Source organism: Phytophthora cinnamomi (assembly GCF_018691715.1).
Source record: "Phytophthora cinnamomi strain GKB4 chromosome Unknown Contig0, whole genome shotgun sequence".
NCBI classification, from domain to species: domain Eukaryota; phylum Oomycota; class Peronosporomycetes; order Peronosporales; family Peronosporaceae; genus Phytophthora; species Phytophthora cinnamomi.
The window spans coordinates 1,847,205-1,863,346 of record NW_027150933.1 but is presented as its reverse complement, the minus strand read 5'-3'; the positions used below and the strand labels follow the sequence as shown (position 1 = coordinate 1,863,346).

The 16,142-nt window shown below is 50.1% G+C and overlaps 4 protein-coding genes across 4 annotated transcripts; all 4 read left to right on the top strand.

Moving 5' to 3' along the window:
• Positions 1 to 5,893: 5,893 nt before the first annotated feature.
• IUM83_01995 (P-type ATPase (P-ATPase) Superfamily) lies at positions 5,894 to 6,214 on the top strand (the record flags this gene model as incomplete). Its single annotated transcript, XM_067925890.1, has 1 exon — positions 5,894 to 6,214. One exon carries the CDS (start codon positions 5,894 to 5,896, stop codon positions 6,212 to 6,214), a length of 321 nt encoding a protein of 106 aa, XP_067800691.1.
• A 32-nt stretch (positions 6,215 to 6,246) lies between these two features.
• IUM83_01994 (P-type ATPase (P-ATPase) Superfamily) lies at positions 6,247 to 6,919 on the top strand (the record flags this gene model as incomplete). The annotated part of the gene is made up of 2 exons (XM_067925889.1): positions 6,247 to 6,510; positions 6,620 to 6,919. 2 exons carry the CDS (start codon positions 6,247 to 6,249, stop codon positions 6,917 to 6,919), a joined length of 564 nt encoding a protein of 187 aa, XP_067800699.1.
• Positions 6,920 to 9,389: 2,470 nt separating this feature from the next.
• On the top strand, positions 9,390 to 9,710 carry IUM83_01993 (P-type ATPase (P-ATPase) Superfamily; the record flags this gene model as incomplete). The annotated part of the gene is made up of 1 exon (XM_067925888.1): positions 9,390 to 9,710. One exon carries the CDS (start codon positions 9,390 to 9,392, stop codon positions 9,708 to 9,710), a length of 321 nt encoding a protein of 106 aa, XP_067800692.1.
• A 32-nt stretch (positions 9,711 to 9,742) lies between these two features.
• IUM83_01992 (P-type ATPase (P-ATPase) Superfamily) lies at positions 9,743 to 10,415 on the top strand (the record flags this gene model as incomplete). The annotated part of the gene is made up of 2 exons (XM_067925887.1): positions 9,743 to 10,006; positions 10,116 to 10,415. The coding sequence occupies 2 exons, from the start codon at positions 9,743 to 9,745 to the stop codon at positions 10,413 to 10,415; spliced, it is 564 nt and encodes a 187-aa protein (XP_067800693.1).
• Between the last annotated feature and the right edge of the window lie 5,727 nt (positions 10,416 to 16,142).

Genomic DNA, 16,142 nt, shown 5'->3' with positions numbered 1-16,142 from the left:
GAGGACCTAGAACCGCCATCATCGCAATTCTTAATGCCGAACCGGCCGCACTAAGACATCCCTGCGTATCGGGCTCGACTAGGATGTCGTTGCCGGCCCACTCGTAGGCGAGGGGTTCGTAGCCATTGACGCCGGGCTTTTTTTTCCTAATAGCCACGAAATGCCCCCCCCCCCCTCCCCCTCCTCTCCCAAAAGGATCCGTAAAATGCATGTGAACCCATCCATCCAAACGGCGCGGCCAAATCAAAGATGACCGCGTTTAGTTGATTAGTTTGTGCTCCCAACCACTTGACACTCTAGGTTATCATCATGAGATGACGGAACGCTTCCTTGACATCGCCCTTTATGCTGTATATGGTGACTCTCGTGTTGCAGGCGTGCCATTCCTCTATGCGTCTGGCTACTGCGGCTACGTGACGATATCGCACTTCTGGACATTCACTTTTCGCGGATGCATCATTAGTTGACGCCCCAGGAGGAAATGACAGATCGTGAATGAGGCGGATTTCTACCTCGGGGTCGACATTAGCTTTGAGAACTGCCTGACCTGAATATTTGAGAGTCGGCTGAGTACTGACTCGTCGGGGATAAGATACTGGCCTCCGTCTTGTCCTGCTCGAATGTTCTTGATAACACTGCCCAGGTATCGGAGGGTTGACTTGTGGTTCATGGGTGCCGTCTGCTGATGCGGTTGCTGTACCTTCCACACAGCATCGACGCCAAATTGGGCCTTGTTGCACACCGTATCGCGAAACCTGTATCCGGATAGGAGTAGACGGAGTCTTTGCGGCGATAGGGCTTTGTTTGGTCTTGGATTGTCTTTGGTTTGCCCTCTCACGAACTCGACGAGTTTCTCGAGCGTGAAGCCATGGTTTAACACTAGCGTTGTGCAGCATCGCAACTTTCGCTTGGTCTAATAGATGGGTGTGTACACCACAAACTAGGTCGTGCAGTATTACTGGGTGAACAACGCCGTGTCGACGAAGAACACGGGATATCCGCGTATCACGCCGTAGTTCTGCGTCTCGCAAACGTTCCTCTAGTTGATTCTGGAAATCCTGGCACAGGCGTCCAAGGTCTGAGCAGGATAATGTTGGCATTGCCTGGCGCAACCGCGCATTCTCGTAGTACCGCGTATAGCCGAAGTTGCTGCCACGGGTATCTGGCTCGGGATATGTCGGCGCTGTTAGCTGTGCTGCCATATGGAAAGGGTAACTATTTGTCGCAGGATGGGTTGCAGACCTTGTGCTAGCTGCTGTGCAGAATTCCGGACCCCTATGCCCCAGAGGGTGTGAAGCTGGTGTTCCTGGTTTGTGCCTGAGGAATTAGTGCTGCGCAGAGTTACATCCATCTCGCCAGTAGCACTGTGACCGGTTAGACGTGAATATCCTGACTGCAATATTGTGCCAGGATCTAACGGGCGAATGCGCTGTCCAAGTCGTGTTTGCCCGACATGACTCGGACGTCTTCAGATGGCATTGTCCAGTTTTGCACTGATGCCTCCTGGCTATTCCTCGATGTATACTAGTACCACTGGTTCAACGGTATGCGGAACAATGTGGACGAGGTTGGGAAACTTTCATGCCGCAGGATTGTTAGACGGACACCCACGCTTAGAGAGAAAACGTAAACAGACTTCCCTTCTGACCGGGACCGGGGCGGAAGGTACAGCCAGGGAATAGTCAGTCATGTTCACATTGCCACTGGATGCTCGCCGTAATTTGTCCACATAGCTGATGCGTTCGAAATGGGTTATCCACAGTCCTTTTGAAACGATGCCGAGGTTATACGCACGGGACAGCAGCCCTGGGTGTATGTACAGTAGAAGCCGCGAAGCCATTAGTGTCTCCATGTAGGCATCATCATCATTACCTCTATTTGCGTCGGATGTTGTCATTTGACGCACTCGGTCTTGTTTCGTTGAGGTGGGAATGCTTGCCTGCTGCGTTTTGCTGGTCGTGGATTGGCATCTATTGGTGTCGGCTTGCGCGACGCTGGGACCGTGTTATTCACTTCTTGGGATCGTGAGCGATCTAAATAGGCACGGAGAAGATGAGGCCGGTGATCTCGGAGGAATTGGATCGGACACATCGTTGTCCGTGGATGAAGGAGTGACAATTTCGCGTTCTGATCGTGATTCCGGGTCGTTGTCGCCGCTGGAATTGTAGGCATCCCGCTCTAGACCATGGTCGAAGACCATACCTCTACTGGATCGCCTGGCGATCTGTGACGAGTGCTGATTATCGTCGTTCGCATTGCTCCCTTCGACGGCCAAACCGTCCTCGTCATCTCCAGAGAGGGATGCCAGGAGTCTTGCGCCCCATCGATTAGAGGTGGAGGCACACTTCTTGTCTTGAGAGTATTGTTGCTGGCCCACGTAGCAAAACCTCGGGGCTCATCTGTGAGAGTATTGCCGGGCTTCCCACCCAAATGCCGAGGTGGCCAGCCGCCGTTCTCGTTGTAGATTGTAAACAGAAACGCATGAAAAAGTGAGACTTTCCGCATCCTCCCTGACATCATGTCTTCCCATTCACGCTGAGTGCTCGCGAGAGCGGCATTTCTAAGTCCGCTGTCGAGGCGTTCGAGCCATGTGGTTAAGGAGGGGGTATCCCCTGTATCGGCGCCAAATGCAAGTAACTTGTTGGCCAAATTAGAGTGAAGCGTCGTAAGGCGAGCCTGCGACCAGGGGCGCTTGCTCCAAACTTGGCATCCCAGCGCTATGGCTATATATGGGTGGATTTCGCTGACTATTTTGCGGCATGTAACGGATGTGGTGCCTTGGGCGGTCTGGATATCAAACTTGGTGCCGGAATATCTGCAAACCTGACCGTATTGATAGCCGGTGTTGGTTGTAATCCACACGGGCGGTCGCAGCCGCACTCCAAGATGGGAGCCTGTGGCGTCTGCGGCCGCCACCACACGCGACTCGGTCATACGGCGCTGGAATTTGATGACTCTCTGGCTTGAACCTTGTGCTGGTTGGGCAATGGCGGTTTCCACTTTGGTTCTTGTTAGCCTGGTTACCTTGGCGTACAAAACGCGGATAGAAGTCCCCTTGACATATTCCAGTCGTAGCAGCAGATCGGACCCCACTTGTAGTCTTGAGGCGGCCATCGTTCGGAGATCGGAGGAAAGTTGTTGGGTCAGCGCTGTGAATGAGCCAGGAAATCGGCGAAAGAGCTGCTAAGTCTACTCTACCTCCTACATTCTGCGTTGTTATTTTTTCTGTGCGGTTGCGACGCCTCTCCTGCGAAGGTGCTCGAATGGTTTGGGCTTTAGATAGCGATCTACCACCACCTTCTTGTTCAACGGAGAATTGGTCTCCAGTTTCTATCACCGATGGAAACATTCAATTCGAGTCACATCAAAGTCCCAGACCAGATAGATTTTAGCGTTGTCTGCATAGCCCAGCACCGTGCAGGCTATCCCACTTGGAACGCAGGCTCTTGTCAACACGCATGAAATCTCGTGCACCAAACACACGGAGATGATCAGCACGGGTTCAATCTTCCAGAACGCGGCGTATGGAGTTGTGTCACCTCTAGCTGCGTTTGGAATACGATTTGTAATGTACGCCGCTGTCATAATCACCTCTCCTACCAATACTTTTGGAACCTGTTGGCAGTAGAGCATGGCCCTTGCACGCTCTTCGATGGTGTGGTTCATCCGCTCCGCGAGCCCATTTTCTGCGGCGTGTAGGGGGTGGTAGACTGATGTGCAATGCCGTGATCATCACAAAATCGAGTAAAATGTTTGCCAGTGTATTCAACGTTGCACCTGCCTGCGTCTCAGCAAATTGGCGGTAGTTCTTGAAAGTCTTCAGTACTTCAGCCTTCGCCTTCAGCATGTAGACACGGGCGAATCGGGAGAAGTTATTCACAAATGTAACAACAAACCGTGCTCCACCTTTGGCCTTCGGTGTCATTGGCCCCACGACATCGCTGTGCACTACCTCGAGTACTCCAGAGGTCTTCACATTACTTCCACGCTGACGCAAAAAGGGGGCTACAGACATTTTACCCCTTGCACATCACTCGAAAGTTCCAACTAATCCGTCGTCCGATATCAGATCGGGAACACCAGGCACGACCATGCGAGGCAGCGACAAATGCTTTAATCGAGCATGCCATGTACCAACATCAACAGTGCCAACCGCAAGTGCCGCAATTTCTTCCTCTAGAGTTTCATGTAGTGCTTGGGTGTCCCACACGTACGTGGCACTGTTCTTGCGCATACGCGATACCATTTTTTTTTTCTTGTATTGGATAGGGCATCCTTCCGAATTGAAGATGGACAATCGTTTTTGCTGGCTACTGGACAAGACGAACCCTAACCTGTTCTCGAATAAATGACACCTTCCATGGCGGATCACCTGGGCGCGCAAGAGTACATGCGCCAACACCGCTCGACGGCGGCGCTTCTGGTGGAGCCGAGCCTGACGGATGAGAACGCCTCGCATCTCGTGGAGATGTATGAGCGCAATGAGACGTCGGTTGTGGATTATCTCTCGCTGGCAACAAGCTCACGAGGGTTTACTCCTCCGTCGATAACGCATGCTGTGGTCATTGAATCAGGATCGTACTGTTCATCGTCACTAGCCCCGGTCATTTTGATGTCTTTTCTGCATGAAAACGGAAATGCTGTGGTGAAAGAAGGGCTTTACCGTCGTGAAGTAGCTGTTGTGGAGAAGATGGCATCAGGAGACGTGCTCATTCACGTCAGGACTCCGGAGGTAGAAGCCAAGCTCACTGGCCAAGAAATTACTCTTCTTGGAAAAATGTTCAAGATTAAGAAGCAGTCGCCGTTTTCGAGGAAGTTCCACCTTGATATTTCGGGCGTTTGCACCATGGAAATTGCAAACGCTTTGCATCTTGGACTGTGTGACATTGGAGCACGCCCAATGTATTTCACGCCGCGGGATGTCAATCTAGATGCTCAAGTTTCTACGCCGACTTGGAGATTTTACTTCGAGCAAGAAATTGTAGCTCCCCCCTGTTTGATGGTTCATGGATTCGTAACAAATCAATTGACAATCGGTGGCAAGTACTATGTGGTGTATGGAAAACGCTCGACGTTGCCGCCAGAGAGAGCGTCAGGATTTCGAAAGTCGCGGTATTCGGTGCAGCTATCCGATTCAACTCAATTGGAGATGCAACATCACCGTGGTGGACGAAATACTACTGATAACACCAGTATTGCAGCCCATCCGATCCCAAGTATGAACGATGGAAATACTGGGACGTCTGATAACCCAATTGACCAAGCAGAGCAGACGGAGCATAAGCCAACCGCGGAGGCTCTTGCTTTGGAGGTGACGTCACGTTGTGGTAGTAATGAACAAGGAATGGATTGGATGACGCCGAAATTGAGGCATCCAGGAGTAAACTTATCTCAACCAATTGACCATAGAGCTGCCAACACACCAGCAGAGCCTCAATCGTCTGAACATCTCTCAGATATCGAGATGAATGTTGAACTCAGTGAAAAAGAAGATGTGAACATGACAAGTAACCTTGAAACGGGTTTTAAAAGGTACGAGCCTTCATTTGTGGATGAAAATCCGTACCATGCGTTAACATCGTTGGAGAATGGGTTGGACACGTTTGAATCGGAATCTGCTTTCGCGCCTGGCGTCTTGATTGTCCCAACTCTCTCAATCAATCAGGAATAGGGATGGTTTTGGACGACTTCTGAACTGTTCGGAACTAATAGGCAAAACGCCTAAAATCCCGTTCAAAATGCAAAAGTGTCTGAAACGTTTTGGGTAGTTGGTGTGCAGCACACCGTGCGTGTGCTCAAAAGGACTTTTGGATGTCTGAAAGTCGAAGGCCCGCGTTTGGCACGCAGATGAAGTACGAGCTGCCAGAGGACGAGGCCACCGTCAGGTGCTACGATGCAAGCAATAGCGCGGTGCGCTGTGTCAACGAAAACTGGGTTGGCCGACCGCCTCGCCAAGGACGGCTGCTACGTGCTGGGCATGTCGTACCGCGAACTGCCTGCAGACTGGACCCACGAGCAGGTGGAGACGTTCGATGCCAAGCGCGAGGCGGTCGGCGAGAGTCTGTCGCTGCTGTGGCTCATCCTGTTCCGCAACGAGCTGAAGGACGACACGGCCGACGCCATCGAGAAGCTCAAGGCCGGCGACATCCGCACGGTGATGATCACGGGCGGCAACGCCATGTGCGCTGCTACATCGCGCGCGCGAGTAGCATGATCGCCGGCAGCTCTCGGGTGATCCTGGGCGAGATGGTCTCGATGATGGAGGACAAGAAGCTGGTGTGGCGCGACGTGGACTCGAAGGAGGAGTACGAGCTGCCGCAGGACAAGCGCATGGTCGAGGACGGCAAGGACGTGGAGCTGGCGGTCACGGGCGTGGCCTTCGACTACCTGGTGGCCATGGGCGAGGATCAAGACGCTGCTGCTGCACATCCACATCTACAGCCGCATGACGCCCGACTGCAAGGTGGAGTGCGTCAAGCTGCACATGGAGACGGGAGCCGTCACGGGAATGTGCGGCGACGGCGGCAACGACTGCGGAGATTTTCGCTTCGCCCACGCCGGCGTGGCTCTAAGTGATGCGGAGATGTCGCTGTTCACGAGCAAGACCAATTTGATCTAGTCGGTCGTGGACCTGTGCCGTGAAGGCCGCTGCAGTGTGGCTACGTCGCTCACGTCGGTCCAGCCGGTGCTACGCTTGTTCCAGTACTACCACGCCGTCATTATGTCCCAGTGGTGCTGGGTCCTGGCCGACGGCTCCACGCTGGTCCGCTGCTCGTGCGTCATCGCGCTGTCGAAGCCGTTGAAGAAGCTGCAGGACACGTGCCCGATGTCTAGTCGGATCGGCTCTTCCACGCCGTTGTCATTTTTCGGACAGAAGGCCATCAACGTCATTATCTGTGGTGCAGAGTGCACACGCTGACCAGCGAGGTCTGATACTTCCCGTTCTCGCCGGACGATGTGGACGTGACCATGTGGTGGCTCCTGTCGGACAACCACATGGGGATGGAGCTCTTCTTCTCCAGCATCTTCTAGCGGCGTAAACGTTCAGCTTCGAGTGACCGGGAGGGCTTCGTTGTTGCCTGTCCATGAGATTCCAGGATTGACGTGGATTAAGCAATATGAAGAGGTAACAAATCATCGATAGCAAAGCTCATTTAGCACAATTAATCTACGCTGTCTGGACAAGACTGATGTCGAGCCAGATCGACTTCATTGCGCCTAATGGTTCCATAGTTGATGTAAATGTACGCGAGCATTTCGACCTTCTCAACCGAAAGCCTGTTTCGTCGCTTGGTGTGGATGTGATCGAAGATGCTCCAGCTCTTTCGCTGTCTGCTGACGACGTCGGGATCGCGAAGACTATTTGTGCAATTTTCTTAAGCAACATATACTTTTTGTTGTTCATGGAGTTCCAGTAATCCCGAGGACCTGATTCGGAGTATTTCTCTCGAAGTCTTTCGCCGCCAAGTCTTTTACTGCTTTTGAACGCGAGGATCTCCGCTGTTAGCTTGGGAGTACCATTGCTTGACGTGATCACGCCGCAGCCCTTCGCCATTTTGCAAATCTGATCTTCCACCGTATCATCGTCCGAGCCCACAAAGTCGTCAAGATTAGTGGTAGGACCCAGCAAGAAAGCAATACCCATAGCATTTGTATGAGCATACTTCCATCGCTTCAGTATTTTTTCGCGAAACAAAGTTTGGACGTCACCAAGCGGGAGATCCGAAACATTCGCATATACCCCGTTTACAGAAAGAGTTTCGGTGGTACCGTCGCCATTAATTTCTTGGCTTGCTGTACTACCATTAGGTGGATCTTCTTCTTCAGCGTCGGATTCCTCGGTATCGGATTGTTTAGCGTCATGTTCCGCACCAGTTGCATCTGCTTGCTCGGATGTCGCCGGTTCAACTTGACGCTCTTGCTCAGGGGATGTGACACCATAAGCAGCATGGTATCGTAGCCATCTAAACCGCTTGTACACCGCCGACACGAATACATTGCCCGCTTCTAAAACTCGTAGTACAGCAATAATTGGATCAAATAGACGTACAATCGTTCTCAAGTTATTCCAAAATCCATTGTCACCAACCAATGCCGTTACGAAGGCAAGTTTTCTCCTCCGTGCTGCAGTACCGCGATAGCGAGCTCTGAATTCCTCGTGGTCCGGACTCAAAAAAAGTTTTTCAAGTACCTCCTGGCTGTTCAATACAGTCCTCAGACAAGAAAACACTGAATACCAACGCGTCGGCGTTGGCAACACGAGATTTCTTGCTTTCGAGCCAAGATTTCGCATGCCCTGCTGCAAGCCCTTGAACTCGTCAAGTAGTGCAAGGTGATCTTTCACGAATCGTGCCACAGCTACAGCTCTCAAACGGATTTCGCGGATAGCAGGAAATCTACACACATCCTGCATCAGTAGATTTAAGATGTGTGCGGAGCAACCACCATTGACAATATTTGGTCTGCGAGCATGAGCACGCCCTGTAGCGCTTCTCATATTCTTGGCATTGTCCGTAATGACGGATACAACCTGCGCTGATGTTGATAGTTCGATATCTGCGATTACTTTCTCAATTTCACCTGCAAGGTAGTCTGCAGTATGCTGTTTGGACCGCGTTGACCACGAGGACCAAAATACCGAGGGCATCCCTGGCGCAACTACCAAGAAGTTAATCATGCTGGAGCCGTTGGTATCAGTCCAGCCATCCGTCACAAGAGAAACATACACTTGTTGATCAACCAACTCGATAACCTCCAACCTCATCTCGACTTGCACTCGCATCAAAAGCTCACCACTCAGCTTGTGTCGCGATGGCGTCTTGAATGTAGGCGCTACCGGAACGGATTGGATGACGCCGAAATTGAGGCATCCAGGAGTAAACTTATCTCAACCAATTGACCATAGAGCTGCCAACACACCAGCAGAGCCTCAATCGTCTGAACATCTCTCAGATATCGAGATGAATGTTGAACTCAGTGAAAAAGAAGATGTGAACATGACAAGTAACCTTGAAACGGGTTTTAAAAGGTACGAGCCTTTATTTGTGGATGAAAATCCGTACCATGCGTTAACATCGTTGGAGAATGGGTTGGACACGTTTGAATCGGAATCTGCTTTCGCGCCTGGCGTCTTGATTGTCCCAACTCTCTCAATCAATCAGGAATAGGGATGGTTTTGGACGACTTCTGAACTGTTCGGAACTAATAGGCAAAACGCCTAAAATCCCGTTCAAAATGCAAAAGTGTCTGAAACGTTTTGGGTAGTTGGTGTGCAGCACACCGTGCGTGTGCTCAAAAGGACTTTTGGATGTCTGAAAGTCGAAGGCCCGCGTTTGGCACGCAGATGAAGTACGAGCTGCCAGAGGACGAGGCCACCGTCAGGTGCTACGATGCAAGCAATAGCGCGGTGCGCTGTGTCAACGAAAACTGGGTTGGCCGACCGCCTCGCCAAGGACGGCTGCTACGTGCTGGGCATGTCGTACCGCGAACTGCCTGCAGACTGGACCCACGAGCAGGTGGAGACGTTCGATGCCAAGCGCGAGGCGGTCGGCGAGAGTCTGTCGCTGCTGTGGCTCATCCTGTTCCGCAACGAGCTGAAGGACGACACGGCCGACGCCATCGAGAAGCTCAAGGCCGGCGACATCCGCACGGTGATGATCACGGGCGGCAACGCCATGTGCGCTGCTACATCGCGCGCGCGAGTAGCATGATCGCCGGCAGCTCTCGGGTGATCCTGGGCGAGATGGTCTCGATGATGGAGGACAAGAAGCTGGTGTGGCGCGACGTGGACTCGAAGGAGGAGTACGAGCTGCCGCAGGACAAGCGCATGGTCGAGGACGGCAAGGACGTGGAGCTGGCGGTCACGGGCGTGGCCTTCGACTACCTGGTGGCCATGGGCGAGGATCAAGACGCTGCTGCTGCACATCCACATCTACAGCCGCATGACGCCCGACTGCAAGGTGGAGTGCGTCAAGCTGCACATGGAGACGGGAGCCGTCACGGGAATGTGCGGCGACGGCGGCAACGACTGCGGAGATTTTCGCTTCGCCCACGCCGGCGTGGCTCTAAGTGATGCGGAGATGTCGCTGTTCACGAGCAAGACCAATTTGATCTAGTCGGTCGTGGACCTGTGCCGTGAAGGCCGCTGCAGTGTGGCTACGTCGCTCACGTCGGTCCAGCCGGTGCTACGCTTGTTCCAGTACTACCACGCCGTCATTATGTCCCAGTGGTGCTGGGTCCTGGCCGACGGCTCCACGCTGGTCCGCTGCTCGTGCGTCATCGCGCTGTCGAAGCCGTTGAAGAAGCTGCAGGACACGTGCCCGATGTCTAGTCGGATCGGCTCTTCCACGCCGTTGTCATTTTTCGGACAGAAGGCCATCAACGTCATTATCTGTGGTGCAGAGTGCACACGCTGACCAGCGAGGTCTGATACTTCCCGTTCTCGCCGGACGATGTGGACGTGACCATGTGGTGGCTCCTGTCGGACAACCACATGGGGATGGAGCTCTTCTTCTCCAGCATCTTCTAGCGGCGTAAACGTTCAGCTTCGAGTGACCGGGAGGGCTTCGTTGTTGCCTGTCCATGAGATTCCAGGATTGACGTGGATTAAGCAATATGAAGAGGTAACAAATCATCGATAGCAAAGCTCATTTAGCACAATTAATCTACGCTGTCTGGACAAGACTGATGTCGAGCCAGATCGACTTCATTGCGCCTAATGGTTCCATAGTTGATGTAAATGTACGCGAGCATTTCGACCTTCTCAACCGAAAGCCTGTTTCGTCGCTTGGTGTGGATGTGATCGAAGATGCTCCAAGCTCTTTCGCTGGCTGCTGACGACGTCGGGATCGCGAAGACTATTTGTGCAATTTTCTTAAGCAACATATACTTTTTGTTGTTCATGGAGTTCCAGTAATCCCGAGGACCTGATTCGGAGTATTTCTCTCGAAGTCTTTCGCCGCCAAGTCTTTTACTGCTTTTGAACGCGAGGATCTCCGCTGTTAGCTTGGGAGTACCATTGCTTGACGTGATCACGCCGCAGCCCTTCGCCATTTTGCAAATCTGATCTTCCACCGTATCATCGTCCGAGCCCACAAAGTCGTCAAGATTAGTGGTAGGACCCAGCAAGAAAGCAATACCCATAGCATTTGTATGAGCATACTTCCATCGCTTCAGTATTTTTTCGCGAAACAAAGTTTGGACGTCACCAAGCGGGAGATCCGAAACATTCGCATATACCCCGTTTACAGAAAGAGTTTCGGTGGTACCGTCGCCATTAATTTCTTGGCTTGCTGTACTACCATTAGGTGGATCTTCTTCTTCAGCGTCGGATTCCTCGGTATCGGATTGTTTAGCGTCATGTTCCGCACCAGTTGCATCTGCTTGCTCGGATGTCGCCGGTTCAACTTGACGCTCTTGCTCAGGGGATGTGACACCATAAGCAGCATGGTATCGTAGCCATCTAAACCGCTTGTACACCGCCGACACGAATACATTGCCCGCTTCTAAAACTCGTAGTACAGCAATAATTGGATCAAATAGACGTACAATCGTTCTCAAGTTATTCCAAAATCCATTGTCACCAACCAATGCCGTTACGAAGGCAAGTTTTCTCCTCCGTGCTGCAGTACCGCGATAGCGAGCTCTGAATTCCTCGTGGTCCGGACTCAAAAAAAGTTTTTCAAGTACCTCCTGGCTGTTCAATACAGTCCTCAGACAAGAAAACACTGAATACCAACGCGTCGGCGTTGGCAACACGAGATTTCTTGCTTTCGAGCCAAGATTTCGCATGCCCTGCTGCAAGCCCTTGAACTCGTCAAGTAGTGCAAGGTGATCTTTCACGAATCGTGCCACAGCTACAGCTCTCAAACGGATTTCGCGGATAGCAGGAAATCTACACACATCCTGCATCAGTAGATTTAAGATGTGTGCGGAGCAACCACCATTGACAATATTTGGCCTGCGAGCATGAGCACGCCCTGTAGCGCTTCTCATATTCTTGGCATTGTCCGTAATGACGGATACAACCTGCGCTGATGTTGATAGTTCGATATCTGCGATTACTTTCTCAATTTCACCTGCAAGGTAGTCTGCAGTATGCTGTTTGGACCGCGTTGACCACGAGGACCAAAATACCGAGGGCATCCCTGGCGCAACTACCAAGAAGTTAATCATGCTGGAGCCGTTGGTATCAGTCCAGCCATCCGTCACAAGAGAAACATACACTTGTTGATCAACCAACTCGATAACCTCCAACCTCATCTCGACTTGCACTCGCATCAAAAGCTCACCACTCAGCTTGTGTCGCGATGGCGTCTTGAATGTAGGCGCTACCAAAGCAAGAAATTCTTTGAAGACAGGAGCATCTGCTAGCATAAATGGTAGGGCACAAACAAAAAATACTCGCGCCAGCGCCATTTCAAAGGCATCCTGATCCAGCTCGATCGGCAATGAAGCAGTAGGATATGAAGCACTTGTAGGTGTTGTAGCTGGTTCATGAGCAGTAGATGATGGCTGCAATGAAAGTTGCACGTCTCTTGGTACTCTAGGGCACGGTTTGGGACCTGTGAAGTATTTCAACATGTTTCCGCTTGGCTTGCTATTCTTTTTGAGAGCACCACAGTATATGCATCGTCCGTGCCTCTTCGAGGAGCTCGAGGTGTAGTCGCTGGTGGTTGTAGTGGACCTTGATGAATCGCGGGCGGCACATGGCCGTCAGACGGAAGTCGTGGCATGGTCTTCGTCGATCAGTAGCTGCAGCCCTTCATGATCCTTGTCAATGATACGGACTTTTGGATTGTTCTGGATCTTTTGGATATTTTTAAATTGTGCAAAACGTTTTAGGACATTTAGGAGTTCTTTACGTGCCTGATTCAAAACCATCCCTGATCAGGAAGAATGTAACGCAGCGAACTCCCAACCACTCCCCACTAAGAAATGTGCAACAACTATATCGGAACTAGTGGATGTGAGTGCGCAGATCGACGAAGCCATTTTTGCATCGGAAGAAGAAATGCATCATGAGACTCGTGACGATAGAGTTCAGCAAAGCTTGCAACACCTCGACCAGATGAAGTCACTTCTGACCAAATCTAAGAATATGGATTGCTTGTACAATCGCTGAGAACATTTCCCCTGGCTTCGTCCATGGCGCATGGTGAAAATATGTCTCGTGGTGGTAAAAGGCTTATGGAATTAGCTGAAATCCACCTATGGAATCGTATTCTTGCTGTGAATTGCGATGCTGATACAGCCCTGTCATTCCATGATAGAGTGGTGAAACTTCACTTGAAGAAATTGGGAAAACCCCGAGAAGATTATGTACACTTCCTGCAGTCAGTGTTTAACCAAAAAACGTCCATCGTGCAAGCACAATGGAAGCTACAATGTTGGATCAGCGCTTTCGAGTTACTCTGTTTGAGTATGACTCCATTTGGGTATACAGCTCATCAGTGGGTATTGCTCGCAACTGGTGAAAGCGACCAAGGTTTGTCGCATTCGCATGTTCGGCTTCTCGCGGACGGTTCACTGTTGAGGCTTTTGCGATCAGATATAGGCTGTAAGTTGTTGTCTGTCCTCAACGACAAGCTGCACGATAACGAAGTCTTAAGTGCAATAAATGCGCTAGTAAGAAGCGAATTATGAGCTGATGAGATGCCTGTACTTTCAAAGGAGATCCTGGCATTGTCAACGGTGGGTAATACCGCTATTTCGCACCAGCAATGAGCTGGTATTGACAATTAAGGTGGCATCTACGATGGACATTGATCCGTCATGCCGATTCTTGACCTGGAATGTGCATGGTGTAAAAGAAGGAGGCTATTCCTTACTTTCACGGCATTTGAAGTATTTTAATTTTTCAAGTATTCAAGAAACAAGATTTCGAGATAGACATCAAACCAAAACGTTTGCTTATTTAGCAGAACAAATTTTTGGCGGGCATGTCTTCTTCTCAGACAAAAATGGCTCATCCAAGCGAACTACGTTTCCATGAAGTGGAGGTGTGGCAACGATTATTCATTGATCGTGTCCGGGAGTAGAAACAGCTATGGTGGTGGCTTCAGCCACTATTCCCTATCATTTCGTGCTCGTACGCATGCTCTGGGGTGACCAAACTTTTTACATTCACAATATCTACGCGCCTAATGTCGCATCATCAAGAAAAACACTATTTGAACATATTCCTGTCAACCTTGAAGAAAGTGATGAAGCGATTCATGTTGTGTGTGGTGATTTTAACTTGGCTATCGATCCGAAACTAGATGCTCTTTTAGAACATCCGAGACTGGACTCTAGTAGGCAAGCATTGGCAACATGGTTGACGGAACCTAATGTTATTGATGCATGGAGATTGCATCATCCGGCAGATTAAATTTACACTGGACCGATACCAAGGCGGAACCGTATAGATTATATGTTTCTATCTGATGATCTTTTGTGCTCATCCTACCATGATTGTAAATACGAGTTGTGGGAGGATGGTGGTGATCATCTTGCTCATCAAGTGGAGTTTACTTAAGACTCCAGAACTTCGAACTGACATTCAAGAAGAAGCTAAGTTGCTGTTGTCGGTTTTACGTTCGTCATCAAATCCAAGAATCGTTGGGATGACCTGGAAACGAAATATGAAAGCTTTTCTCAAGAGATGCCAACATAACATGAAGTCAAGTGCTACTTCGAAATTGGCCCTTGCCCGGCAACAGTTAGAGGAGTATGCAAAAGTTGTAGCTTCTAACCCAAGTGATGGGCAAACTGAATTTGATCTATATTTTGCTAAATAACGATATGCTGATTGCAAAGAGGAATGGACGGAGTTTTGCAACGGAGTTGGTTTTGAACAAGCTGTGACGGAGTCAGAATCCAGTTCGTCTTATTTCTTCCGACCTCCCCGTTATGATCTTCACGGTACTTCCATTGATATAATTAACCTGGAAGATGGTACTGTATCAACGACCCATTCGAGATAGTCGAGGTTTTCAAGCTCATTGCGGCAAAATTTTGGGTGATACACGTTTTACAAACAATACGGCTCCTGATGAACAAGCTCAACGCCGATTGATAGAGTCGATTGATCGCAAGTTGTGCTCAGAAGCGAAAGCTAGTCTAGAAAGTGATATTTCTACCACTGAGGTTTCAGCAGCGATACGGAGTATGCGTAGTCACTCTTCACCTGGCCCTGATGGATTTACTGCTGCATTTTATCAAATTGACCCAGACTTACTCGTAGAAATTCGTCAAGTCGTATTTCAGTATCAGTTGGAACGAGGAGAGCTACTACCGCATCAACGCCATTCTTCCATTGTGGTATTGCTCAACAAAGGTGATAAGTCGAACCCAGGAAATTTTCGTCCAATCACTCTGATTCCTGTAGAAGTTAAAGTATTATCTCGAGTGCTGGCGTACAGACTAAAGCCAGTCATGCCGACGTTAGTTAGTCCGGATCAACAAGGCTTCATCCCTGGACGTTCAATCCATCATCCAGTTATGCTAGTAAGAGTCCTGCAACACTTGGTAACTTGTCGGCATGGAAAAGTTATTGCGGCATTCCTCGACTTTGCTAAAGCATACGATCGAGTAAACCGCGATTACTTGTTCAAAGTGATGGAAAGACAAGGGGTTGGATCAAAGATTCTAGCATGGATTAAGTTACTATATTCCGGATCAATGAGCTCGCTTATGATAAATGAATGAGCCTTGGATCCTCTGCGACCGACACGCGGAGTTAAACAAGGTGATCCAATATCTCCGTACCTTTTTAATCTTGCCCTAGAACCTCTGGGAAATCTGTTTCGAGCGCATCAAGAAGCAGGTATTACGATTAACGCAACAATCTCAATTCCAGTAGCGTTCTTTGCGGATGATACCGTCCTTTTTGAAGGCAACGCTGACAACCTTTAACAACAGCTACGTTTGGTAGAGTGCCATTGCAAAGGATCTGGGGCAAAGCTGAATCATGATAAGTCTGTCGTCATGAGTCTCAACAATCATCGAGCTGCTCCTACAATTGACCCACTACGATCACTTCATCAAGGAGAAACAGTGAAGTACCTTGAAATTCCCTCTGGAAATCTTGACATGTCAACACAAATTGCAAACCAGCTCGACAAACGGGTAATGTCACGTCTTCGATTATGGAAGGGCCG